This window comes from Fusarium oxysporum, chromosome III, assembly GCF_013085055.1.
Source record: "Fusarium oxysporum Fo47 chromosome III, complete sequence".
Lineage (NCBI taxonomy): Eukaryota > Fungi > Ascomycota > Sordariomycetes > Hypocreales > Nectriaceae > Fusarium > Fusarium oxysporum.
This window is the reverse complement of record NC_072842.1, coordinates 2,510,256-2,535,775: the sequence shown is the minus strand read 5'-3', so window position 1 is coordinate 2,535,775 and position 25,520 is coordinate 2,510,256. Positions and strand designations below refer to the sequence as shown.

The 25,520-nt window shown below is 51.6% G+C and overlaps 5 protein-coding genes across 5 annotated transcripts; 3 read left to right on the top strand and 2 right to left on the bottom strand.

Annotated features, from left to right (window-relative positions):
- Window positions 1–1,392: 1,392 nt before the first annotated feature.
- On the top strand, window positions 1,393–4,352 carry FOBCDRAFT_237961 (kinase-like domain-containing protein; the record flags this gene model as incomplete). The annotated part of the gene is made up of 4 exons (XM_031176486.3): window positions 1,393–1,406; window positions 1,692–3,744; window positions 3,790–3,889; window positions 3,943–4,352. 4 exons carry the CDS (start codon window positions 1,393–1,395, stop codon window positions 4,350–4,352), a joined length of 2,577 nt encoding a protein of 858 aa, XP_031047619.3.
- A 3,714-nt stretch (window positions 4,353–8,066) lies between these two features.
- FOBCDRAFT_130269 (uncharacterized protein) lies at window positions 8,067–11,685 on the top strand (the record flags this gene model as incomplete). Its single annotated transcript, XM_031176479.2, has 2 exons — window positions 8,067–8,305; window positions 8,433–11,685. The coding sequence occupies 2 exons, from the start codon at window positions 8,067–8,069 to the stop codon at window positions 11,683–11,685; spliced, it is 3,492 nt and encodes a 1,163-aa protein (XP_031047612.2).
- Window positions 11,686–13,284: 1,599 nt separating this feature from the next.
- Window positions 13,285–17,799, bottom strand: FOBCDRAFT_198680 (uncharacterized protein; the record flags this gene model as incomplete). Its single annotated transcript, XM_031176478.2, has 6 exons — window positions 13,285–13,617; window positions 13,684–13,891; window positions 13,942–14,388; window positions 14,444–14,775; window positions 15,181–15,268; window positions 15,542–17,799. The coding sequence occupies 6 exons, from the start codon at window positions 17,797–17,799 to the stop codon at window positions 13,285–13,287; spliced, it is 3,666 nt and encodes a 1,221-aa protein (XP_031047611.2).
- Window positions 17,800–19,656: 1,857 nt separating this feature from the next.
- Window positions 19,657–21,473, bottom strand: FOBCDRAFT_22907 (peptidase M24, structural domain-containing protein). Its single transcript, XM_031176475.3, has 4 exons — window positions 21,376–21,473; window positions 20,898–21,086; window positions 20,025–20,837; window positions 19,657–19,966 (listed from the first exon to the last, which is right to left on the bottom strand). The coding sequence occupies exons 1-4, from the start codon at window positions 21,398–21,400 to the stop codon at window positions 19,776–19,778; spliced, it is 1,218 nt and encodes a 405-aa protein (XP_031047608.1). The 5' UTR covers window positions 21,401–21,473; the 3' UTR covers window positions 19,657–19,775.
- A 1,529-nt stretch (window positions 21,474–23,002) lies between these two features.
- Window positions 23,003–25,359, top strand: FOBCDRAFT_290197 (uncharacterized protein; the record flags this gene model as incomplete). Its single annotated transcript, XM_031176474.3, has 2 exons — window positions 23,003–24,985; window positions 25,051–25,359. Exons 1-2 carry the CDS (start codon window positions 23,180–23,182, stop codon window positions 25,357–25,359), a joined length of 2,115 nt encoding a protein of 704 aa, XP_031047607.2. The 5' UTR covers window positions 23,003–23,179.
- Window positions 25,360–25,520: the final 161 nt, after the last annotated feature.

The window sequence follows — 25,520 nt, the reverse complement described above, 5'->3', positions numbered from 1 at the left end:
TGGCCAACAGCGGCCCGTGCCATGACCGCTGGTACTTGTATTGACTCAGGATTGGGTTGGACTTATGATCAGCACAAAGAAAGGTGGGGCATTATGGGATCTTTTTCAATCCCTTAAGTTTAGGTACGGAGTAGCTCTCAGGAAACTGCAACTGAAGCTAATGTGAGCTGAACTCCTCTGCTTGTGCGCTCGTGTCGCTGTCTTGTAGTCTACCTTAGTTGCTAAGGTAGTTGTCTACCGTAGGCGTCAGTAGAGAAGGCACATGTAGCAGAGATTACATCCAACCCATGAGACTCTCGATCAGAACCTCACCTCATGCACGTTAAAAAGTCCCCCAGGTTCACCATCTTATCCAATGCAAGTAATTGGACCCCATCACCTTCAAGAAGCAACGGGCATGCATTGGCAATCCGGTATCCAGGGGTCAGGTTCCACTAGACGGAAGTCTTAGGTGCCTTACCTGAGGAAGAATTGGAGCCCAGCGCCCAGCTAAGGTAAGGTATTTAGCGACAGTGGAGGCACTGACCACACTGCCCGCCACCATCGATTCCATGAATTATAAGTTACAACGAGGAGCTGGGGCAACAACAACGCTGCGGGCAGGTGCAACTGGAACGCCACTGGAACTCCCCCGTCACTCTTCATCTGACACTTCTGCGGCGGGAGAATATCTCAGCGCTGGGGAACTAGGGGTCATTTAATCCTCCTTCCCCACCCTTCTTCGTTTCCTCCTTCTCCTGCTCATTCTCTGCAGGTGGTCCAAACTTGGAAGGCCGCTCCCTGACCCAAATCCACCTGGCTTTTCGTTCTCATGTATCCATCCAGTATTTCTTGTTCTCCCTCATAACGTCAAACTCGCCTGTGCTTTTTGCGGCTTCTGGTACTTCAGCACCAGCTGTCAACAAAGTTAAACTTGCTTCTCGTCGCCGTCTTCCTGTCCGTTTTGCGGCTACGTGCGTTATCCATTATCCCAGCACAGTCCCGCTCGCCCACCTCCACCCCAATCTACCTAACCCCCGTGCTTGTCACTGACGAGCTTCCTTGTCTACCTACCTTTACTCTGAGTCTGACCCTGACCGCTGCTCCGACACGATTTTCGAATACATGACCTCTCCATCCGGTCGCTGAGAAGGCCTTTTCCTGTGCCCAAGATCAATCTTTGTTTGATCTCTGTTTGGGTGCCCTCCAACATTGTCGAAACCAGACCGCCCAGAACCCCTGTGAGCGCTCCTGAGTTGGTTACCTCCCATCCACCGCTCGCTATTAGATCTGGGAGCCAGCAAGCGTACGACCCGCCATATAACCTACTTATATATCGATTTCAGACGGTCTTATTCTTTCTAGTCACCATCAGATAATTCTTACTGCGCTTCGCAGTTCAAGTAATTCAAGATGGCTCAAAACAGGTACGTTGCTTCCCCTTGGGTCTGTGACATGAGGGCGCGCCTCATGGCAAAGAGGCGGGGTGAAAGTTCTCCCTTCTTTGAGCGACACTCGCACACTGCTCCGTAAAGCCATTATATCGCCTTGATAGATTGATGTCATGCCAATCTTTCTTTCATATTTCTTGACGCCGCTGGGATCTACTTTTGAAATCTGTGGCGGCCCTCTTGAAGAGGGGGTTCCTGGCTGTCAGCAACCAACAACACGAATAAGATTGCTTCTCAACTTCAGCAACTAACGATACGCAGTATGTACTCGTCCGGCCAGTTCATGAATCCGGGCCCTGCGCCTCGGCCTCCCACCGATCGACCGCGTTTGAACCTAACGCCCAATGCCAACCTTCCAGGAAGCATGGCCAACATGGCTATTTCCCCCATCCGAAGTACTGCAACCTCGACGTACACCGGCTCAACCATCTCGCTTCCGATCGCCCGCCAACAGTCCAACAATACCGATGGTCTGGGTGGAGTCGCTGTCAAGAAGGAGGGTTGGGCGTCGGTCAAGGAGAGCAAGAATTTTATTCAACCCTGGAAGCAGAAGTACCTAATTCTCCGCAAAGAGTCGCTCGATTTTCACAAGACCGAGGGTGGTAAGGTTTCGTACACACTTTACCTGAGGGATGTAGTCAACGTCGGACGAGTCGAAGCCGCCGGTACCATCTTCGAGATCAAGCGCAAACCAGATGGTTCGTCTAACAGCCCCGGCGACGACGACGGTCAAACCAAAACCCTACAAATCAAGGTAAAGAGTGACGATGACTTATATGAGTGGATCGACTTTATCTACGGCGCTTGCCCGGGCATGGGCGGAGTCAGCAACCCTACTAACTTTTCTCACGCCGTGCATGTTGGTTTTGATCCAAAGACTGGTGAATTCGTCGGTTTGCCACCAGAGTGGTCGAAGCTCCTTAACTCATCAGCCATCACTAAAGAGGATTATGAGCGCAACCCTCAAGCAGTCTTTGAGGTTTTGGACTTTTACACCGATTTAGCCAAAAGGGCTGAGAATCCCAATCAATATCCCAGCTTGACGCCAACTCCTCCTGCCCAGAGCCAGGCCAACAAACAGCTGGGATATGGCAGTGGTGCTTCTGTGGCACCTCCTCGACCTGCGCCGCCAGCCGCTTCTCAGCGCCCAGGTTACAACCCTTCTCCTGTCCAACCCAATCCCAATGCTCCCCGTCGCCCTGCCCGCCCTGATGAGCGCCCTGCTCAGCAGGATCAGCAGCAACAGTACCAGCAGCGCCAGCAGATGCAACAGATGTCCCCTAATTACGTCTCTCAGGATGCCCTGAGAGAGGAGCAGCGTAAGAAGCAGCTGGAGGCTCAGAGACAGCGGGAGCGCGAAATTGAGGAGCAGAACAGACGCGACCTTGAAGCCTACAACGCTTCTCTTCCCAAAACCAAGGTTCCGCTTGCCCAGCAGGAAATTGGTGGTGGTTATAGCTCATCACCTTCTCCCCAGCCCAACCGCTACAATCCAACCCGAGCAGCCCCACCTGCGCCAAAGGCTTCGCAACAGCAGAGCAACCTCCAGGCGCAGCGGCCTGCTCCTTCACCTCCTACCACTTCTCAGCGACCGCCTCTAGCCTCTCAGCCTAGCTCTAGTACTCTAAGGGATCCTACTCAGGCGCAGCGAACTCCTCGCGCCGACAACGTCGCACCTCGTTATGCCAATGGAAATCAGGCTTCGCAGCCTCGACAGCCGCAGCAACAGACTCAAGCATCGCGCTTACCAGCTCCCGTCAAGCCTCTGAATGTTGCACCCAAGCCCAGTCAATCCCAGCAGCAGGCTGATGGCGTTAAGGCCGCCGAAGCTGCTCTAACTGCCAAGCCATCGCCTTCGGAGCGTAAACAGGATGTCAGAATGTCTACTATGTCCGAGAATGAGGTTATGGCCAAGCTTAAGGAAGCCGTTTCGAAGGACGACCCGAACATCTCCTATTCCAAGCAGAAGAAGATCGGACAGGGTGCATCAGGGTCTGTCTACGTTGCTAAGATTAAGGAGACAGCTGTGGGCATTGCCCGCGATATTCTGCGTGCCCAGGGCCCTCGGGCCCAGGTTGCCATCAAACAAATGGATCTCGCTCACCAACCTAGGAAGGAGCTCATCGTGAACGAAATCATGGTTATGAAAGACAGCCGGCACCGCAACATTGTTAACTTCTTGGATGCTTTCCTGCGCAATAACAACGCAGAGCTCTGGGTTGTTATGGAATTCATGGAGGGAGGTGCTCTCACTGACGTGATTGACAACAATCCATCCATCTCCGAGGAGCAAATCTCGACTATTTGCCACGAGGTATGTCCATTGGCTCTTCCACATTGTAATTGCTGACACCCATAGACTTGCCGCGGATTGCAGCACTTGCATTCGCAGAATATTATTCACCGTGATATCAAGAGTGACAATGTTCTACTCGACGCTCGTGGAAACGTGAAAATCAGTAAGCCGATCACCAGTCACATGAACAAGTCCACGATGCTGACATGTCTGCAGCCGATTTTGGTTTCTGCGCCAAGCTTACGGAGACAAAGTCAAAGCGAGCCACCATGGTGGGAACCCCCTATTGGATGGCCCCCGAGGTTGTCAAGCAGAAGGAATACGGTCCCAAGGTCGATATCTGGTCTTTGGGTATTATGGCGATTGAGATGATAGAGTCCGAGCCGCCATATCTTAACGAGGAACCTCTCAAGGCTCTCTACCTAATCGCAACAAATGGAACTCCTCGGCTCAAGAAGCCTGAGAAACTGAGCAAAGAACTGAAGGCATTCTTGTCTGTCTGCCTGTGCGTGGACGTTAAGAGCCGTGCCTCTGCTGATGAGCTCCTGGCTCATGACTTTTTGCGTCACGGTTGCCCATTGGCTAGCTTGGCAGATCTTCTTGCTTTCAAGAAGCACGCCAAATAAGAGGGCGCACACGAGAGATATGTGTGGAGTGGGCGCTCATGTTGCAGCCCGACATTTTGAATGAGGTACAGAAGCAAGGCGATGCATATATTCCCCCACAGATGGTGTTTTTCTCTCTTGGCGTTTACGGGCGAAAGTTCTTTGGCACCTCGCACTTGGCAAAGACGTTGCCTATGTGCGGATGTCTCTACACCTACTTGGCGGCATTTAGCCACATTGTCCAAGAAGTCTCCCTACGCGGTATCGATGATGATGACATGCGATGAAAGCTCGGACAAATACCCAATGTACTAGGAGTCGGGTGACATGAGGGACTGGATGAAACCTTTTTAAAGAAAAGACTGAACATGGGAAGCCTATCTGCCCTGGCCATGACACAACAGTGACATTTTGAGCGCAATTGGGAACTATCAGGCGCAGAAGAGTCACTTTGAAAGAGCATAATCAAAGGGCAACGTATATAGAGAAAATATGAAATCGGGTGACAGCAATACATATCCTAGATGTCTGTGAACGAGTTTTCATCTGTTGTAGTTGTTGAATCTGTTCTGTGTACAGAAATCTGAATCTTTCCCGGGAGTGGATGATCTTTACAACATATGGATGTTTATAACACACCCAGGCCAACTGCTCCCTTTCGTTTAACATCGTGACTCCTGACGGTGCCGTGTTAATCTTGAGTTGAAGAAGATAGTCAACGACTATACCGAGGTTGGACAATTTCTAAAATAGTGCCCGGGGATTGCGGGCCGCTATCTGAGACATGGCCCAGAACCAGCAACGAAACTTGAACAGGGAGTGTTGGTGATAGCTCTGGGAACACCACTGATAAAGGGGGGGATGGTAAGAGCTGTGTTTCGAGATACTCATGATAACCCCTGAGCTGCCACTTTGCGGGTGTTGTATGTACGGGTAGGGAGTCGAAAGACAGGGGGTTACAGTAAGGCTTGTTTCATCAAGAGGCTAATAGATCCTCTGACAACAAGGTGCAGAGTCACGATTGGCTCTGCTGTTAACAGGGGGCTGAAAGGGAGATGGAGAGGTGTCATCAGTGCAGCCAATCGGAGTGTGCTTCTGTAATAGCATGAAAATGACAAAAAAAAAAAAAAAAAAAAAAAGGTAGAACTATGAGAATGTCGAGTAGTGTAGAGTTGAGATAGACGGCGGCTGGCGGATCAAATTGAGAAGGCAATATTCGAGTCGGTGCTGAATGTTACGAGCGAGTTGAGAGCACTTAGTCGTGGAATCTCAAAGCCGAGTGACAAGCAGGAGAGTAACAACCCTTCAAGTATTGGAGAAGCTTTAGTTGCTTGTCGTGAAAGGTTGCAAGGCAGAATAGGGGATACCTACTTTGATACCACATAGGACCCATGTGGTATTGTCAAGTATAGTACAAGTTGGCGGGAGTGACAGGACTGACATACAAACTTACCTAGAGAGAGAGCGAGAGAAATGGCTTGCTTGGCGGCCAGCCCCTTAACCCCCTCACTACTACTTCATTGACTTCTAAGGTGGCAATGGAGGAAACCCATTTCAGCTCTTCCGCGGTATAACTTCGACTAGAGGATGTATTTGGCAGAGTTCCCGATGCACAGTGCCGTAAATACTCGGATGCTTGCCGACTTCTGGATATGGATATCCATAGAGTACAGATGTGGAGAAACAGAACAAAACATATTTGATAAACAGAACAAAGTAGAGCCGGGGACAGCAGTTGAGAGGCGGATACGGATACAAAGTTGAAGATGTCCTGGCGAGCTAGTTTCAACTTGAAAGCTTCCAGGTCGCTTATTGGTATAAGAGACTCAAACTGAGTCCTTACGAAACATCCATTGAAAGATGCTCTAAAAATGTTCATTGTGGGGGACCATGTTAGAATTTACCAGCAGCTACGTAGTATGGTCCTCACCTGGAGGAGACATAAAAGCTTAGGGCCTCTATCCCAAGTGATAAAAAGACTTGGGTAAGTTTAGCATACACATAGGTAGCTCAATAGATCTTTAGACTACCTAGTAGTTATTTCTGGCACCTTGGTAGAAAGTCGGACGTTTTTGCTGCCCTGTGTCTGCCACTAATATCTGGAAAAGAGATTAGGAATGGTTGCAACTCATGTCTCGGATTGTTTGTTATAGCTCAAAGTCAATGGGTAGTCAACAAACCCGTCAGAAACAAGTAGGAGTGGCATTAGGTTTCGTACCTGAACCCGTCTATGCGGGTAGCCCTCCGGCATCTCGAACCATCAGATCTTGGCTGAATCAATGGGCAGGCTCATCAACCAACAGACAGACACCGCTAGGTATCGAGCGTAAGGGCCTTGGGCAGTGGGTGAGTCACATTCATAGGTAGCAATTGAGTGAACAGCCACGGAACTGGGCCAAAATCGCTGCAATACCTACTTACATATATGACGAAGCTGGACGCGTATACAGTCCTCGGGCTGACAAGAATGCCACAGCCTGCTTGCAAGAAACTTTGTTAACAATGAACACGTCGAGTTATCCGTTTCTTTGGGGGCGCTTCGCTTGAGCTTCCAGCCCACTAAAAAGCGTCTTCTAAAGCAAAATCTGACGGAACGGTGGCTTCTCCTGCCCCCTCCATCGTTCTTGCCTGGCTAGGGGGTGAAAGAAGACATAGACATCAATTACAAGTGACAGAAATCCTGGACCAGTTTCAGTGCGATAGAGGTGGACTTCAGACTGTTTACTTTTTGTATCCTCATTCCAGGCCTCAAGTCTGTTTGCACCCCGGCTAGCAGTTGGCAGGGCAGGGCAAGAGTAGCCTTAGTCAGGTAGTTTAGCGGGCAAGCCCATGTCCAGTAAGGTACGGGCAGGTACCAGCACAGTGCTCTAAACTCCCGTCCGTAGGTACCTACCTAGGGACAGCACCTTCCAAGGCCTTTCCTTCCCGCTCACCTCCTCGCACATCGCACATCACATATCACACAACCCTCCTTCTTCGACTCCTCCTCCTTCTTCCTTCCTCACCCCCCCGTTTGTGCCCCATTCCCCATAATCGCGCCGCTCGTCTCGTCTGCTTCTCCAGGCCCAGTCAAAAAATCTTCCTTTTTTTTTGTACTTCTTCAATGAGGCCTGTATATTGATCATATCTTTGTTTGTGCCCTCCTGCCCTCCGCCCGAAATAGTCTCCTTATTACATTACATTCCCTTGTCTTTTTTTGCGCCCTCTCTCAAGCCGCGGGCTCGGACGACGCTGGACGACCTTTGTCCAAATCCACATCCACACCTAAATCCACCTCAATTGCATCTTCGTCCGAGCAGCAGTTTGCTTTGCTTGCCCTAGTCCCCTCGGTCTCTTCAGCTATAGAATAACGACCCTGCTCTCGGCTCAGGCAGGCCTCCTCCCATTCGCACGAGCATCCTTTGTAATACCGGCGGTTCCTGGATTTTCTCTTGTTCGCATCGCGCTCCTTAAATCCAGCCCCCCGTTTCTGTCGAATACGCTCGAACCTCCTCCGACGCTTCCACGTTGTCATCTCCCTCGTCCATCGTTCCGAGGTCGTCGAAAACACAGCTACTAGACTGTTCTCGCCCAGCGACTTTCTACTTTAGGGGTTGTCTTTTTTGCCGTTAGAAACGTCTAAACGTTGATTCCTTCGGCGATTCATCAATTATCGCCGCTGAGAAATAATAATCAACTATCCGGCCCGACACTTGCTTGTGTCACCGTCTCATGAGGTCGGCTAGATAATCGATAATGTCAACTTCTAGATCCGAACATTTGGCTCTCGGCTACGCCTCTCAGTCTGGCAGTCAACCTCGTTCTGGTTCCCCATCCGCCAGCAATTCCCCTATCGATCCCCTTCCGCCTTCTCGTTCTCCATTCGGCTTGTCTGGTGGTCTCAACCCTTCAAGTAAGATGGCGGGCAACTCGCGATCTGGGGCTGGTTCTCCGTCGCACGAACTCCCTGGTTCAAGCCGTCTATTCTCCAAGAGGTTCGTCTGCCCCCAAACCGTGTTTTCTTACCCTTCCCCACCCTGGGATACCGACCTTCCCTAGGTTTCAACCCGATGCTCTTCTCATCCGTTCATGGCGCCGACACTGACTGGTCCCACCCTGTAGAGCCCGCGAGATCCAGGCCCAAGAAGGAGTACCTGGTATGCCGGGAAGCCTTTGGGGCGGCCCCCCTACGAGCGGCAATTCCACGCCACTACGTGAGAATATTCCCGAGTCCCCAACCGATGGTTTCCCGGACTTTGCCCAGCTTCCTACGCCGGATTCAATGCCTCAGACAAGGCGCGCTCGAGCCGGGACGGTGCCATCTCGATTCTCTCCTGGAGGTGCAGGTAACGGCATGATCGGTATTCCTGGCCTAGCTGCCAAGACAAACAGGCCCACGCCAACTCAGAGCCCTTTCAAGTCGCCCTCTCCCAATCCTGATGGACAGGAGAATAGTTCCAGTAGCTCAACCTTGCTCTCTCGACTCCGTGCCGGTTCCATGCCTCAGAGGAGTCAGTTTGCACCAATTCCTGGAACTAGCTCGCCATTCGGTCCCTCTATCTTCAGCAGCTGGAATCCTACAGGTGTGGGACGCGAGCGAGCGTCCACTTTGGCTAGCATTGCCAGTGTCGGCTCTAACGGCCCTAGCTCGCCAGCTCAATCTCAATTCTCAAAAGAAGGAGGTGGGGAGTCCGATGTTCATATGAGAACCTTGGACTATCTTGGCCTTGCAGAGACCCCACAGCCTCCCCGAGCACAGCTCGCTACTCCTTACCTGGCCAATCTCGACTTCACGAAGCAAGCAAGCCGTTTCCGATCTTACTCGGTCAATAACAAGGACAAATATGCCGATGACGAAGACGATTACGACACTGAGATGCCCCTCGACCCCCAGTATGTAGCAGCTCTGCAAGATCAGCTGGCCGCTACCAACGCTGCGATTCATAACCACAATCTCGCTGTTCAGGCTTTTGCCAACCAGGCCAATCGCCCTCGTGCCCGTACCGCTGGCGTCTTGGACACTCCTGGAAGTCGACTTATGAGAACATACATGTCCGGCAACTCCAACCTGTCTAACCCTGTGGCCCCTGCTGAGATTCGACTCCAAGACGAGAAGGATTATGAGGATCTTCCTCAAGCCGTTGCTGGGATCAACCTCGGCAGATCCAACAGCCGTAACGCTGGTCTCCTCAGTGCCGACGAGCAAGGTCTTGAGGGTCCTACCAGCGCACTCTGGCTCGGTAGCATTCCCACTTCCACGACCACTTCCACATTGATTGAGATGTTCAAGTCTCACGGTCCGATCTTGTCAGCTCGTGTCCTCACTCACAAGAATTGCGGGTTCGTCAATTTTGAGAGGGTGGAAAGCGCCATCTCTGCCAAGGCAAGCATGAATAGCAAGGAAATCTTTCCCGGTGCTGGTCCCATACGTATCAACTTCGCCAAGCCTCCATCTGCTTCCAACACTCCCGGTCACGACGGAGTCTTCCCCTCCCCTAGCCCGGACCCATTTGCAAAGGGACAAGATAACGTCCAGGGAACGAACGCCAGTACCCCTGCGGGCGATACTACCCCCGCCATTCCCGCCACAAACGCAACCCCTAAGGCTCCTGCTCTCCGTGATATGACCACTGATATTCTCGATATTGTCAAACAATTTGGCGCGTCCGAAGAGGATAGATTCAGAATCTCTCGTAACCTGCAGTCGGCCATTCAGTTCAACTCGTTTGTTGAGGAAATCCCGCCTATCCGCGAGCCTGCTCACACTCGTGTTCACGATGCACCCAAGCTTCGGGATATCCGCAAGCGAATTGATAACCAGAGCTTGTCTCAGGCTGAAATTGAGAATATCGCTGTGGACATGCTTCCGGAGATTGCCGAACTCTCGTCCGACTATCTTGGTAACACCGTGGTACAGAAGCTTTTTGAGCACTGTTCCGATCAACTCCGCGATGCCATGCTGTCCGAGATTGCGCCTCACATGGCTGAGATTGGGGTGCACAAAAACGGTACTTGGGCGGCCCAGAAGATCATTGATGTCTGCAAAACCCCTGCGCAGATGTCTTTGATTGTTGAACACATCCGCCCCTACACTATTCCTCTTTTCCTGGACCAATACGGCAACTATGTTCTCCAAGGCTGTCTCAAGTTTGGTGCTCCCTACAATGATTTCATCTTTGAGACTATGCTTGCCCGCATGTGGGAGATTTCACAGGGCCGATACGGTGCTCGTGCCATGAGAGCATGCCTCGAGAGCCACCACTCCACCAAGGACCAACAACGAATGCTCGCTGCTGCCATTGCCCTGAACAGCGTGCAGTTGGCAACCAACGCTAATGGTGCACTACTCTTAACCTGGTTCCTTGACACTTGCACTTTTCCCCAACGTCGTACAGTTCTCTCGCCCCAGCTAGTGCCTTATCTGGTTCATCTCTGCACCCACAAGGTTGCCTATCTCACAGTGCTCAAGGTCATCAACCAGAAGGCAGAGGCGGATGCACGCGATGCCATCCTTCAAGCTTTATTCTTCACGCCTAATGACCAAGTACTTGAAGCCATTCTTAAGGACCACCAATGCGGTGCTACACTGATCTTCAAGGTTCTTACCACGCCCTTCTTCGACGAGTCTATCCGCAATCAGGTTGTTGAAAATGTCAAGAATGTTCTTCTGCGAATCAAAGCCCAGCCCAACCAAGGTTACAAGCGCCTGATGGACGAGGTTGGCCTGTCGACTCGCAGCACCGGTAGCAACCGTGATGCTAGTACACATGCTGAGCAACGCCAACGTCCATCCTCGCGACAGGCAAACTCGAATGGCCATCATCCCAACTCTGCGCACTCTAATAAGCCTTTCTATAACCCCATGAACCAATCAACTAACCCTCCCGGGTTTGATATGCCCTATGGCGGCCAGAGAAACGAGCCTGCTGATGGCGGCGTTTCCGCATTCCCTCAGTTCAACCAGAGCATGATGTATAACGCACCCGGAGGCCCAATGCCTGCCAACTTGCAACAAATGCAGTACCAGCAGATGATGAACCGAGGGCCGCCCCCCATGAATTTCAACTACCCTACTATGCAGGCTGGTTATGGTGGCTTCAATGGTCCCAACCCGCCTGTTGACCAGTACCGCCAACAGAACATTCCGAATGGAAGTCCTATCCAGCCGCCTGTTTCACAGATGCCCCAGATGCCCGCTGGCCAGACTCCATTTGCACCTCCAGGATTTGGCATGGGAATGGGCAACTATGGTTATGGTAACATGGGAAGTATGCCCAACATGGGATACATGCAGCAACAGGAGCAGGGTAACCCTCGACGAGGCCGCGTAAGACAACCTCAGTCACGCAATGGGCAACAAAGAAGAGGGGGCTAATCAACTATTTTCAGAGATGATCAAGTAAACCGCAGTTCGCGCACCGCTTCGGGTGGCCCACACCATATTCGATGGGCCTTTGGGGTTTGTTCTCGTTTTTCAAAATCATTTCTAGCATGCAGCCATTGGGGAGCTGGAGCGGCGTTTTAGGAATGGCTACGGATGCGCATTTCAAAGACGACCGTATTTGTCATAGTGACTCGGCTAAGGCTGACGTTTTTGGCCCGTCACTTGGATGTCTTGTCCTCTTGTTTCGATACCTACCTCCCTTCTACTTCTCGCGGAGCTCGTCTCAGGCCGGTCTTGAAAGTTTTGCAACAAGAGATAGAGAGAGAGGCAGGGTTACTTCTACGACTGAACGAATCTGGAAAACCTGAAAAACTCTAAAACAGAATAAAACACTACGATTCTTGTTCAAAACGGCAGTTGGGTATAGGTCTGGCCCAGCCCGACGTCAGCGTTTGATGATAGACACGATGACAGGCTTGGGGATGGACTGTTTGAGGCATTAAGGACGATGCCAGGATTTCATCTTGCAACCCTTGGGTAGGAGTGGCTAACCTTGCAAGCCATGCCTCCTAGAGGTTTGTTGTATATTAAAACTAAAAGATTTGCAAGAGCCTCCTGACGTATCTACGTCTTTGAGCTTTTTACGACTTAGCAATTGATGTTTTTATGGAGTTTCTGTGGTGCACAACTGGGATCGAAGATGTCTAGACTTGCGGTACATCATGACATTGGCATCGGGCGCACCCTGAAAATTTAAGCAGACTTCAGGGACAGACTTTTCTGACATTTTGTACCACATCACGTTTCGTCGGGGGATGGCCAGTCTTGAGATGATGAAGAATCATATATCTCGTCTTCTGTCTCATATCTCTCTCATATTGACAAATACTTCTATCGCACCAGCCTCTGAATCCGTCCCGGGTGGCTGAATCGATCAATGTCGCTTTTTCTCCTCATCAACTCTCAACTATGATACAAACAAAGAGTAGTTAGCGCAGCGCTGGTTCACCTCGAATCCGCCCTGTTGTCTACTAGCTGCTACTAGTGTCATGTCCACCATCAACTGGGTTTTCAAGGGTGGTTTCGTGCATGTTATAGAAATTGGAAAGAAAGAAACAAAGGGGGGATGAGGTAAGGGCACCGATCAGACGATGCTTGGGCTTTTTGTGATGCTCAGAGGCGGGGTGGTTGTGTGTGTTTTGGTTGCCTTTGGGTTACGGTCCTCTTCAGACGAGATGGAAATAACAAGGCGGAATTGATGGAGACAAAGAGCATCTAGATCGTCTCTATAACCAGGGTTCGTGATTCAAATAGCGAAGCCCTCCAAACTCCGGCGATCCATAATCAAAAGGGTCGCGCGAAAAGAAGACAGCACTGCAGATAGTGGTTGCGTAATGTTACGCTAGGCGCTTGCATAGATACATGCAAAGGTTGAAGAAATCCGTACAAAGGTCCTGTTTGATTCCTCCGATAATGAATTAGGATAGGGAAAAGACTATGGTAAATTCGAACAGAGAACCGATCGTATCGCAATTACTCTTTGTGAATGTCAGGTAGAAACTCAAAAGAGACAGAGAGAGCTGTGGTTGTTCAGTCGAGATCCATAGAGCCTTCAGCGTGGTCAATGGTAGAAGGGGGCGTGGGCTCCGTGACAGGATGTGCCGTAACCTTGTCGAGTGGCTCAGCAATGGCTGAGTCTTGGGGGGAAAGGATGCTCGGTATGACATCCTGGTCTTGCATGGTAGCGGAAATACCAACAGGCTCCGGCTCGCCAAGCAGGTGTCTAATGCGAGCCCCCATGGAATCCATCTGATTTAGAAGGACGCGCAGACTAAACTTGTCGCTCTCTGTCAAATGACCAGTAGATAGATTACTGGCATCTGCCTTAGCCATGAGTGACAAAACACTGGCATCAGCTGTCTCCTGTTGATTGATTGATCGTCAGTAAGGTGACACGTGTGGTGAGGGAATTTCGTTGCAACGACTTACCACAAGGGCCGTGATCAGTTGGTCAACGCCGTCTGACTTGCGCTCTTTGAGACTGGTCAGGGTCAATGCTAACTGCATTTCATCGACAGTCCGCTGTAACTCGGAGCCTGCGAGAGGTCGACTTCGGTCGCTTCCAGTTGTTGGAATATACGACACCCATCTGGACTCATCATGGCGAGGGCCATAGCCAGCATGTTGACGACGTAGCCTGGACGGATATTAGAAAGTTGCATATGCGAAAACAAGTAATGGACCTACTGCTCAATAAAATCAAGGACAATGCCCTTTGCTGGTAGTTTGTAAGCTCGACCGAACGAGTCAGGATCCGGCCAGCCGGAGTTGTTCGCGGGCTCGGGCTCATCTTCCCAGTCAATTTCAATGTGTCCGTTGTTCTTGGTACCGCGTGAGAGAGCTGGTACGATGGTCTGCGATCCTTTGATCTTGCGAAAACGATGAGCAGGTGCCAATGAGCGGACCTCGGCCATTATTTCCTCTGGATGTAGAGGGCATCGCCAGGTCTTGAGGACAGGCGGGACAGCGAGTGGAGGATCTAAGCAGTCAATGTGCCAGTAGAAGGGACAAATGCTACAAGGAATGATGGCTCGAACATCTGTGGCAGGCTTTTGACAGCCGTGGCAGATCACAGCCTGTCCTTCATCGCGCTGCTTGAAAAAGTCCGGCAACTCTTCGTAGCCATTCTTCCTCCTGAGCCTTTGTCAGCACGTCTAGAATTGAAGTTCCTATTGGGAACATCACTCACTTGGTCGTTTTGATGGTGGTGACTTCTTCATACTCGCCATAGGCACCAGCCTTGACGCCTTCAAAGCGGGTCTGCAATTTCTTAGGGAGGCTGAATGCGCGAGGAATGCTCTTCTCCAGATTGATGAGGGCAGCGGCAAACACACCCTTGTACGGGGGCATGCGCGATGGGTATCGCTTGTACAAGCACTCATTGCAAAACCACTCGTCGGGAAGATGGTCCGAGGTTATCATGCCCACACATTCAAAGTGGAATGACCGTGGGCATCCATCGCAGCAAACAACATCGCCAGCGGCGCCGCAGGCAGAGCAATCTTCGTCGTTGTCCGACACCTAGAGAAAGGGGGGTAGAGTTAGCCAAAAGCGAGCCATGCTAAATATATTCAATTCAGCCTGTGCAATTCGATACGACACGATGCGCTACGCGTTTCAACACGTCCCTGGCTCTCTCTGGTCACCGGCTCCGGGTTGCTGATTCAACTGCTGGGGGCTGGCTCGGAAAAGCGGATCTTCGAGGGCCACCAGAAATTACCCCATACAGTAGTGAGTGGTAGGCCATCTTGGCCAAGGCCCGGCAAGACAAGGCCCAAGGTACAGAGTCGCAAAATTGGCCACCATCTGGTGAATTTCCCACCAAAGTCCATGATGTTGGCGACCCGATCTTGGTGGTTAAGTCCAGGGCGCGTGTCGCGAATTTGCACAACATGAACGAATGAGCACAAAACAAAAAATACATACCTGATCTTTGGCTACGCCGTTAGTTGCTAGGACTTCTCCTTGTAGCCGAGGGACACCAGCAGCTGTTCCTCCTCTTTTCTTGACAGGGCTAGAAATCATATATGGTTAGCATGATCCGACCAAAGCAGAATGATGATGAAATGAGGGAGTCACGGCGTAGTCATCCCGGGCAAAACCTCGAGGCTGATGATAAGACAAGCCAAGAGTCAAAGACATGGCATGAATGATCTCTCACGCGCATCCATGAGTCTCATCCAAAGGTGCAAGCAGAGAGAGCGATATGCAGATGATAATAGTCGTGAATTTTGTGATGCACGCCAAGTAGCTGGTAATGAAGATGATGACTGGGATGTAAACTTACGATGACTTGATACGAAGGCCAGTTCTCGGCTTCTTTGGGGGGCGTAGCGTGGGCGTCGCAGCCCGTGATCCTCCGACTGAGCTGTCCTCACGCTGGAAAGACCACGCAACAGGGGACACGGCAGAGTCAATCTCGTCGTGAGGTCTCTTGCTCGCCGACCGCGTGGATCTTGTCGTTCCCGCTGAAGCAGAGCCTGCGGCGGCGATGGATTGACGCGTCTTCCTCGTCGATTTTGCGGGAGTTGTGAAGGGGTCCTCGTCTTCGTCTCCCCCTCGGATAGAACTCTCAGTCGCCGTGACACTGTTGGCAAACTTTTGCGCATCGCGTCTCCGATCCCAGAAGGAGTCGTCGTTATCATGGCCAGCGTCGTCAGCCGAGAATGGAGCTGGAGCCAGGGCAGATGATCCCTTGTTCTTTGCTGTCTTTGATTTCGTAGGCAGGTTTGGGAAGATTTGGCCAGCAGAAACCCTTCCTGGCATACTGGCGTCGGCACTCACGCTGATGGTCGCACTTGCGGGTGCATCAGTGGGTTTGAATTTGATGCTGTTGGTGATGTCTGAGGTGGACAGTGTGGGAGCTGGGGGTGATGGCTGCTTAGTAGCAGCAGGCTTGTTGGTCTTGGGCTTGGCCTTGCTACTGGCACCTCCCTTGGAGGCGAGTGATTTGCGGCGGGTGGTGATTGGCCGAGATTTTGGCGCATCACTGGAGTCGGGCCCAACTGGCCCAGGGCGACTGGTGCCAGTGCCTGTTCGACGAACAGGGCTTGGGCTGCCCATTATGGCCTCAGGCGACGAGAGGCTGAGGGCTGATGAGAGAGAAGAATCGCTGGATGCTGAGTCTCGTCTGTTTCGCTTGCGCGAGGGTGTTTGGGGTTGGTTACTTGAAGACATTTTCCGTGGCGTGTTGCGGGTCGAGTGAGGGTGGGCGTGAGTCTGAGTATGGGGATGGGTATTGCTATGATGGGAAGAAGAGTGAGCGCGAGAGTGAGATGTCTTTGCCCTCTTGGTAGCTCGAGCTGGATGTCGATGAGCGTTTTTCACTTGCTCTGCTTCCTCCGAGTCGAGAATATGCACCTCTGACTCGTCTTCAGTCTCGACCTCTACTACTTCGACCACCTCTTCCACCTGATTGTGATGCAGGAGTTTGCCGTACGGCGCGGCCTTGGGTTTGTGAGGAGTGAATCTGCTGTTGGTCGTTGGAGGGATGAAATAGTAGCAGCCTTGGTTGTCCTTCTTGCCCTCTCGCTTCTTCTTCTGCATCTCTCTGGAAAACTTTTGCATCGTAGCCTCATCTGCCGTTTGCGTGAATACCTCCTCGATCATGGCAACGAACCGCGGGTCGCTTGATCTTTCATCGTAGAGGGTCCGCAGAGCCCACGCGGTCGGATATCGATAGTGCTTTAGGGCTTCGTCCACTGCAGCCTCGACGACCTTGTCCGTGAATTCTTTGTCTTCAGGTTCTACAGGTTCAGCTGCGTGAATCGTCGCCTTTGCTGTGATTGCCCCTGCTGCCTCCAGCTCCTCATCCTCCTCGACCTCCTTGAAAGACTTTGCTAGTTCCGCTGACTTTGCAGTCTTCTTCGGCTCCCTCTCCGATTCTCTGCGCTCCTTTGCCTCCTTTACTGTGGGCTTAGTCACGATGGAGCTTCTGCGACCGGCAGAGGAGCGTCGCGACCGTCTTCCCAGAGATGTGCGGCCTGATTGTCGTCTCTTTGGTCGACTCGGGTCGTAGTCTTCGTCGTTCTCGTCGTCGGCTGCTGCTGCTGCGTCTTTGAGAATAATAGATACTCTCCGTGGCGGTGTAGGGGGTAGAGCCACAGGTGGAGGGGAAGAGTCTGCCGCTCTCGCCGTAATCGCAATATCCGCCTCCGCATCCGCATCCCCGTCCACGTCCACGTCCACGTCAACATCCACCACTGGGTCGCTCGAGCCCATCTGCGCTACATTTTTGGCAGCACCTCCCCCTGAGGGCCGCAATATAATCCTCTTTACTCCTGAATTGGTCTCCGGTCCCGTCTTCTTAGGTTTGGGCAGACTTCCCAGGGGCGCCATGTTCTCGACGACGCCATATCGAACCAACCCATCGTCCTCGAAGCTCGCTTTGCTCTGCACGGTCGGCTCTAGCCAGCGCTGCATGAAAGCCCTTGAACCCTCGGTTGCCCCCTTAGACGCGTCGAGTACTCCATTCCATTTGGTATTCTGTGATTGCGCGGGGCTAGAGTAACGAGATCGTGTAGTGCGGGTATTTGACGAGATCATTGTGCCGGCCTTTGGCGTGCCTGACCTGGTGGTGGTGGTGGTGGTGGTCTGTTGTGTGTGTGCCTCTCTCTGCGTGTGCCAGTTGCCGCGGGACGGGCAGCGCACCTCTCTAGGCCAGCTAAAAGGTAGCTCAGTTAGCAGTGTTCTTGAAATAAAATGCACAAAAGTGGGGGGTTCAGATGCTTTAATACTTTTATCTTGGAAAGCAGCATGAATTACTGCAATATTATCGCGTCTTTCAAGGTCGTGAACGCGGGTTGATGATGTTGAAGAGAGAGTGGGTGGGTAGCAGGTTGAGACTCGGCTTTTGCTGTGCTATGGTCAACGCCCTGCCTGCCTCCTCGCCTCGACAGGTCAGTCCTTGAAAAAAAAGACCCAGACCCAGTGTCAGTCAGTGTCAGTGCATGCATGCACCGGAGCTGACGGCGCGGGTCGGACAGACAAGGGACCAGGGGGCGGAAGGCGACCCAGGGATAACGGGGAGAAAAGAGTGTTCCTGACCTGTAAAGTCGATTTTTCTTATCTGTTTCCCTTTTCTTTTCTTTCCGTTTCTTTCAGCCTCTTATTCAGTAATTTATATGTGATAGTTCAAGTACAAACCGCGGGTTAGGTTGCTACTTTCGTGAACCGGGAAGGGACTGGATGGGATGGAAGTGGCTCTTCATGCTTCCTGTGTCTAGGTAGGTCCTCCACTAAGATACCTTACTTTTCAGTGGCTCCTGTTGCACCGAAGCTTCTAAGCACCCTCCCTGGCTTTACTCATTTACATGTGCTCACCTTCCCGAGTTCGCCTCCTTTCCTACTTTTTACTTCATTATCTTTCTTTCTTTTTTTCATCCTTTCCCTTGTTATTAATCTCTCTACATAGTTCCACATAGAGCTCTGGGTCTTAACCCATGGTAAAATAGCTTGAACTTCCAGGTAATGAAGTTAATAGAGCTCTCCTCCCTCGCACCCAGCAACCAGCCACCCACACTCACTTCCCAACCCATCCACTAGCTCCCGCTCAATATGCTACTGAGTGCAGCTGGAGCCTGATAGCTCATACATTCTCAATCATTTCATGTCGAACTCTTTTTTTTTTTTTTTGTCCATCTTGTCTGTATGTTTAATAACACTCGAGAGTAGCGTCAATCATCATGTTGTTTGTATGAATGGATAAATAGGGGCTAGCTTGGCTCACCTCCATATCTGCAGCTAACAGTACGACGGGTATATGATGCCTTATGCCAACAGTAATAGACATCAAATTGGCATGGCACTGTTGGTACTGTGTTTCAACGACGACTCAACCGGGTCATCCCTTATCTGCAAGTCCCAGCACTCAAGGCAGCCACATCACCAATAACTGGACGACTGTCTGACCTCTCCTCTCCGCACTTTGCTGCCATATATCGTCATAAACCATATGCTGTCAGGGGGTCTGCGCCATCAGCGGGCGTGACAAAGAGTGGTTCACGCTCACTCAGCACTTTGGGAGTCAGCCCCTGCGCAGAAATATATGTGCGCAGTATCGTGGGTTCTCCCTAATTTGCATTCTCAGTCATATTGCCTCTCGCTAACCATCTTTGTCAGTCTTATCGCTATTGCGCCCAGCCTGCCTTGGTATGCCTCAACGATTCAATCAGTTCGGTTGAACTCTTGCAAACATACATCACATAGACAGAATTCCATGGTTGATCAGTATCAGGTTGTGTTAGACTTATATATATCTTTCTGGTCATGCCAGACCACCTGACCAACACGGTGTGTTTCGCTTTTCGAGATTCCAATCATGCATATTGACCATCCAGCTGCCCACTCTGTTCGATGGAAGTGTTTTCATCCGCATAGCTCGTCCAACGGTAGAGAAGCTTGTGAGCCTGAATGTTGGGTTTGCATCCTGGTTGACTTGATTCTTGTTTGCCTATCCTCGGATTCTTTCATCAATTGTTCAGCAACTCTCCAGCTTGTCCGTCTTATCTTGTCGTTTTCTTTTACTCTTCATCGTCCTCCTTCTTGGCGGTCTTCTTCTTAGGCTTGCTCTTCTTCTTGCCGGTGTTTCTGGCCAGGGGCTGCTCCAGGATCTTGAGAACCTCCTCATCCTCAATCTTCTTGTCGGACTCATACTTCTCGAGGTCCAGAGGAGGTGGGCCACCAAGCTTGGTGATACCGTTCTTGGTAATGGCTGCATGTCGTGTCAGTATCAACTCTCGAACTGGTCAACCTCTCGACGTGCGACTTACCAAGGGTTGTGAGATATCGAGCAACGGGGGAGTTGTCCTTGTCACCAACTAGCTCATATTGGCGGAAGACGTTGCCTCGGACACATTCAACGACACCAGACTTGGCATCACGCTCGTCCTCAAGCTGTCGCAAGCTGAAGGGGAAGATGCCGAACTTCTTCTGGACCTCGTTGAGGATCTTTCGCGAGGTGGGTCGCTTGAGACCGTAGGTCTGGTTGGTGCGGCGGTGGAGGGTAGCACGCTGATCAAGACCCTTCACCTTGCCCGAGCCCAGACTGACACCGGTCTCGACACCCCATACCTCACCAATCTCAGGAACGCCCTCGCCCTTGGTACCCTCGGCGGGGGCAAGGACAATCTTCTTGCTGCCCTCAATCTCGTTGTGGTCGAACAACCAAGAGGTGGTGCTCTCGACGAGGTTAACTTCGTAGGCCTTGGTGACCTTTTCTAGGAGGCTGGTGATCTTGGCCTGTGTAGGGGCCTTCTGGGAGGCAGCCTTGGCCTTCTCCTCCTCGCTGCCCTGGGCGAGGAGACCAGGGGGGATCATCAGTCGCAGGAGAAGCTCGTTGACATAGTAGTTGGCGAGAACCAGGTCAGCGGTGCGACCGGTGATCTTGTCGCCTGCCTTGTCCTCTGGGGTAGCAATCACGGTGTCACAGACAATGGAACCGAAGCCATCGATCTGGGCGCCTAGCTGGATCTTGATAGCCTCACCATCCTTGATCTCGGTATTGGCCTCAGCCTCGTCGGAGGTGAGAGGAGTGTAGGGAGTGACGTAGGACGAGGGGGAGACGGTAGTGGGGTGGGAGAAACCTTTTAAGTGGCGTCAGCTTCAACGATGTCCATGGACCAAGTTTTGCGTGTGTGACGAACCCTTGTTGATCTTCTTTCCTCGGTAAACCTTGGCAACTTCTTCTTCGATCAACTTGTCACCCTGCTGGCAGATGTCGACGATCTTGGCGCCAGGGACGACGAGCTTGGAGACCTCAGCAAGGACCTTCTCGGAGATCTGAGCGGCGGTCTTGTACTTGGTAAGGGTATCTGGGTTGGCCAGAGAGTAGTCTGTGTGGTTATGTCAGCACAATAGAGCTCAATGCGACGAAATTGGTGTGCCCATGCGAGGCCATCGCGGGGTACTGATGACGAGGGCATTCGCAGTAATGTTGTTGTGGTGGCGGGGCAGTGAGGAGCAACGAGGGGCAGCAACAGTCGTATGCCTCCGACGTGACAGCCCAGTGCACGGCAGAGCTACAAAGGAGCTCTGAGATCTTAATGGAAGGGATGGGATGGGATGGGACAGCTAATTGGGCACTGTAGCGCTTTGTAACGCTTTTTCCGGGGGGGGACTCACCGGTTTCCTTGGTCTCGGACGACATGATGGGCAATATTTGTTGACTCGTTGGGTTTAAAAAGTTGAAAGAAGAACTGCAAATGCAAATGCCGGGGAAGAGTGGATGGAAGCTTGAGCAAGTCAAGTCAGGCTGGGTCAGTCGCACGCGCACACAAGAATCCAGAATCCAATCCAATACGAATAGCGCCCAGTGTGGAATGGGGACTTGGAAGTGGGGTTTGAGCTGGGAGGGTTTCGACAACAGGGTTTGGTTTGGTTTCTATTTGGTGGAGGGGTTCTGGTCAATCTCAGGTACGGTGATGGAGGATAGAGCCTGAAGAGGCAGTATTTATTCATTAGCTACCTCCATCCACCGGATTTGGCATCAGGTATTTGCCTAGTATATTGTCATGATTTGTTGTGACTCTCCCCGAGGAGTCGTTGCATACATATTGGGCCTCTTGTTGGCCCAGCTCATGCCATTCCTCGATGACTCGACTATAGGATCAATGAATAAATATCCATGCAGTGTGGGCGTATTTGTGTGCGCAAGCAGCCGCCACATGCTTGCAGACACGGACGGGAGGAATCCTTGATGATCCAAGCCATTGGTAGATCATTGTCTCGACGATATTCACTCGGTAAAAGGATTTTCTAATATGGGAGCTTGGGCATGTGCTGTATTTCTCCACTTGTTTACTTTCTCACGTTATAACCACCTTTTTTGCGACACAATTCGTTTAATTAAAAAGGCAGTCTCGATAATGAGGGGCCATGAGCACATGCTATAAATCATGACTTCATCCAGCCCTGGACTATTTCTATATTGGGCTGTCGGCCACTCCCGTCCGTTGTGAGCCTCTGTCGGCTACCCTAGAGTATCCAGGTCCCGCTCTCAGTAACAATTCACAAATTTAGTTTGCTGCTATATGGCGATTTATTAGATGGAGCACTTGTGTATCATGACTTGGATTCGATATATAGACATTTCACATGCAAGCTGTTTGACTTCAGCCGTTATAAGTCATACATCAACATCGACAACACAACCTTAAGCTTAAAAGCTCATTATTGGTCTCATGTGTCATGGTTCAAAATCAGCCAAGAAAATAAATATTATCAATAAACATAAGCCCTTATGATCTACCAAACACCAAGCCTAATCACATAGCTCAGAACAGTAATACGCTGTAATTTGGCATTGTCATTTAATGAAATATTCAGGATCAGTCGTGCTTTGGGACTCCAGACTGCTAACTCTATAGTAACATGAGGTATCCCAAGACATATCAGAGATAAAAGAAAAACCAGACAGACTACAAGTAATGAGAACAACGAGCAAGTACTACAAGAAAGCACGCAGAAGACATCAACTCAACGACGAGCAACTGTCAGGTAGTCACCGAATTACAAGCCACACCTGATATAGATACAAGTGGCGCAGCCGAGTCTAGATACATCAAGTTGAGTGGGAAATTACGCCCGACAGAATGTACAACTACATCCAGCCACAGGACGCCCTGACTGATCAAACTCCCGTCCTAGTCGCAGCGTGGCAGAAATCCTCACGTCCCAGCCTGCACCAGCATTGGCAACTGAACTTACCAAATCGTCAAGCCTTGTCGACTCGCGCTTTTTAACCTTTAGCCTTTCACCCAACAACGCCGTTTCCACCGGCCAAGGACAACACTCAGATAAGACATCCAACTATCCGCCGCGTACTGAACACAAAAAGTTGTAAACTCTCGCTTGTTTCCTTTCCAACGCGGCAGTTCCGCTGCGCCGCGACCCGCGACCGCGATCCGCGCCCCGTTACCGTCTGAACATGGCCGCTCAGCCCTCCGCGTCAACGTCTTCGGCGCCGGCCACGGGCTCGGCTGCCACAGGCGCAGATAAGGATGTGTCTTCCTCAAACTCTCCCAGTAATATGCCAGTGCGCACGAAGGAGTCCTTTGATAAACTCATGGTCGAGCGGTACATCACCCGCGATGCCATCGCCGCCGCGGCGCTCGGCGGTCAGCTCGACCAGACACGCAAGATAATGAGCGACACGCGCGACAAGATCCAAGAATACCGCCAGGTCCGCACCGAGTATCGTCAATGGTTCCCCCCGTCGAGGCTCTACGGAGAGGGCTACAATGGCTTCGCCAATGGATACACAGAGAACCAAGGACCCTCACGAATCATCTATCCCTCCCAGAAGCCCCGACCTGGCCAACGAACGACTCCACCCCTCAAGTACAAGCGCAAGGATATGTTGAAGCAGGCCGAGCAGCACGAGGAGCTGGTCCCGTTGCGTTTAGAGGTTGAGTGGGATAAGATCAAGCTGCGCGATACTTTTACCTGGAATTTGCACGAGAGGCTTCTACAGGTCGAATTGTTCGCCGCGCAACTTGTTGAAGATATGGGTCTAAAGCCCCCCGCGTCTCAACCGGTATACGAGCAGGTCGTGCATCAAATGCGGGAGCAGCTCAATGACTTTTACCCGTTGGTATATTCAGAAGATGATGCGCTTGACCCCGAGCTCCCCTATTCAGCATACAAAAACGACGAGATGCGAATCCTCGTCAAGCTGAATATTACGATTGGCCAGCATACCCTTGTTGACCAGTTCGAATGGGAAATCAATAACCCGTCAAACTCGCCAGAGGACTTTGCTGCCAACATGGCTCGGGATCTGTCCCTATCTGGCGAATTTACAACCGCCATCGCACACTGTATTCGAGAGCAGACACAACTTTTTACCAGAAGTTTGTACAGCGTTGGCCATCCTTTCGATGGTCGACCAGTCGAAGACCCTGATCTCGTCGGCGCATTCCTCCAGACGCCTCTCCCCACTGTCTTCCGACCGCAGCAGCAGGCCAAGGAATACGCACCATATCTCTACGAACTCAGCGAAGCCGATCTGGAGCGGAACGAAACGATATTCTCCCGTGAGCAGCGTCGCCAGAAGAGATCGATCAACAGAAGAGGAGGTCCCCAGCTGCCCGATCTCAGAGAAAGGCAAAGAACCATTCGAACGTTGGTCGTCTCTTCTGTTTTGCCTGGGGCTGCAGCTACCATTGACGAGAGTAGACTCTACAAAAGGGCTGCTGGCCCCAGGGCGAAGCGCGTTGTACGTGATGGAGAGATCTCAGATTCAGATGATAGCGACGATTCAGCTCCTGATTCACCCGCTCCCTCACAAATCACGGGTGGTACTGCTCGAACACGAGGTATGCGCGGTGCTGCATCTGCAGCTCAGCAAAGAATGGCCAACCTCGGCCGGTCTGAAACCCCTGAATCAAGTGCCATCACACATCACCACGAGACCAGGACCTCCCGCCGGTTCAGAGAGGAAACAGAAGAGCCGTCGCATTTGATCGTGACACTCAAGCTCTCTCGCGACAAGCTGAGGCGGTTGATGAACCGCGACTACTCAGACTTGAGGCCGCCATCTCAGACACCAGTGTCCTTCCCACGAGCACCCAGCGCCTCCACTCCCTCAAGATCCATGCCACCGCCACCTTCGACCCCGTCCAGCGCTATGCCTCACGCTTCAGCAACTCCATCCTCGTCCCTTCCGCCAGGTCAACTTGGCCGATTACCGGCCCCTCCGACAGTTCCTGGACAGTCTTCTCACATGCCATCAGTAGGTCACCAAGCCTTTGAATAATACGCACATCGACAGTGGTACTGACTGCAATGCTTCTCCAGCCCCCGGCCCCTGAATGGCTTGTCAATGCCCTCAAGGAATTAGAGAAGACCTATAACCGTGGCGACAGGTTTGAGGCCACGATGAAGTACTCCTATCTGCACCCCGTGACAGAGCTACCTATCCAAGGCCAGCCTCTGCCCGAAGGTGTCAAATATGCCTGGCTGCCGCGTATCCGCTGCCTGGACTGTACAACTAAGCTCTATACACCTGGCCCAGATATGACGGTTAAGAAGTTTGAGACCCATCTCGAATTTTCAGGCCATAAGAATGCTGTTGCTAAGCGCGTGGCGAGGGAGGCCAATCCTTGAGTTTCCGATTTTATATGCGGGCGCTTCTCAAGCAGCATGTGAAACAAAGATTTCGCCACTGTATGTATACCTTACTACCCGGCCTTGTTCTCTTGGGCTGCATCTTGCTCGATGACAAAGGGGCGTTCTTGGTTCTTTTCAAATTTACTTTGCATCGGGAT

Coding starts and splice junctions, on each gene's coding strand:
- FOBCDRAFT_22907 (XM_031176475.3), bottom strand. CDS start 21,400: ATGTCGTCCGAGACCAAGGAAACCG. Junction 21,087..21,375: donor GTCCGAGACCAAGGAAACCG/GTGAGTCCCCCC, acceptor ATAACCACACAG/ACTACTCTCTGGCCAACCCA. Junction 20,838..20,897: donor AGGAAAGAAGATCAACAAGG/GTTCGTCACACA, acceptor GCCACTTAAAAG/GTTTCTCCCACCCCACTACC.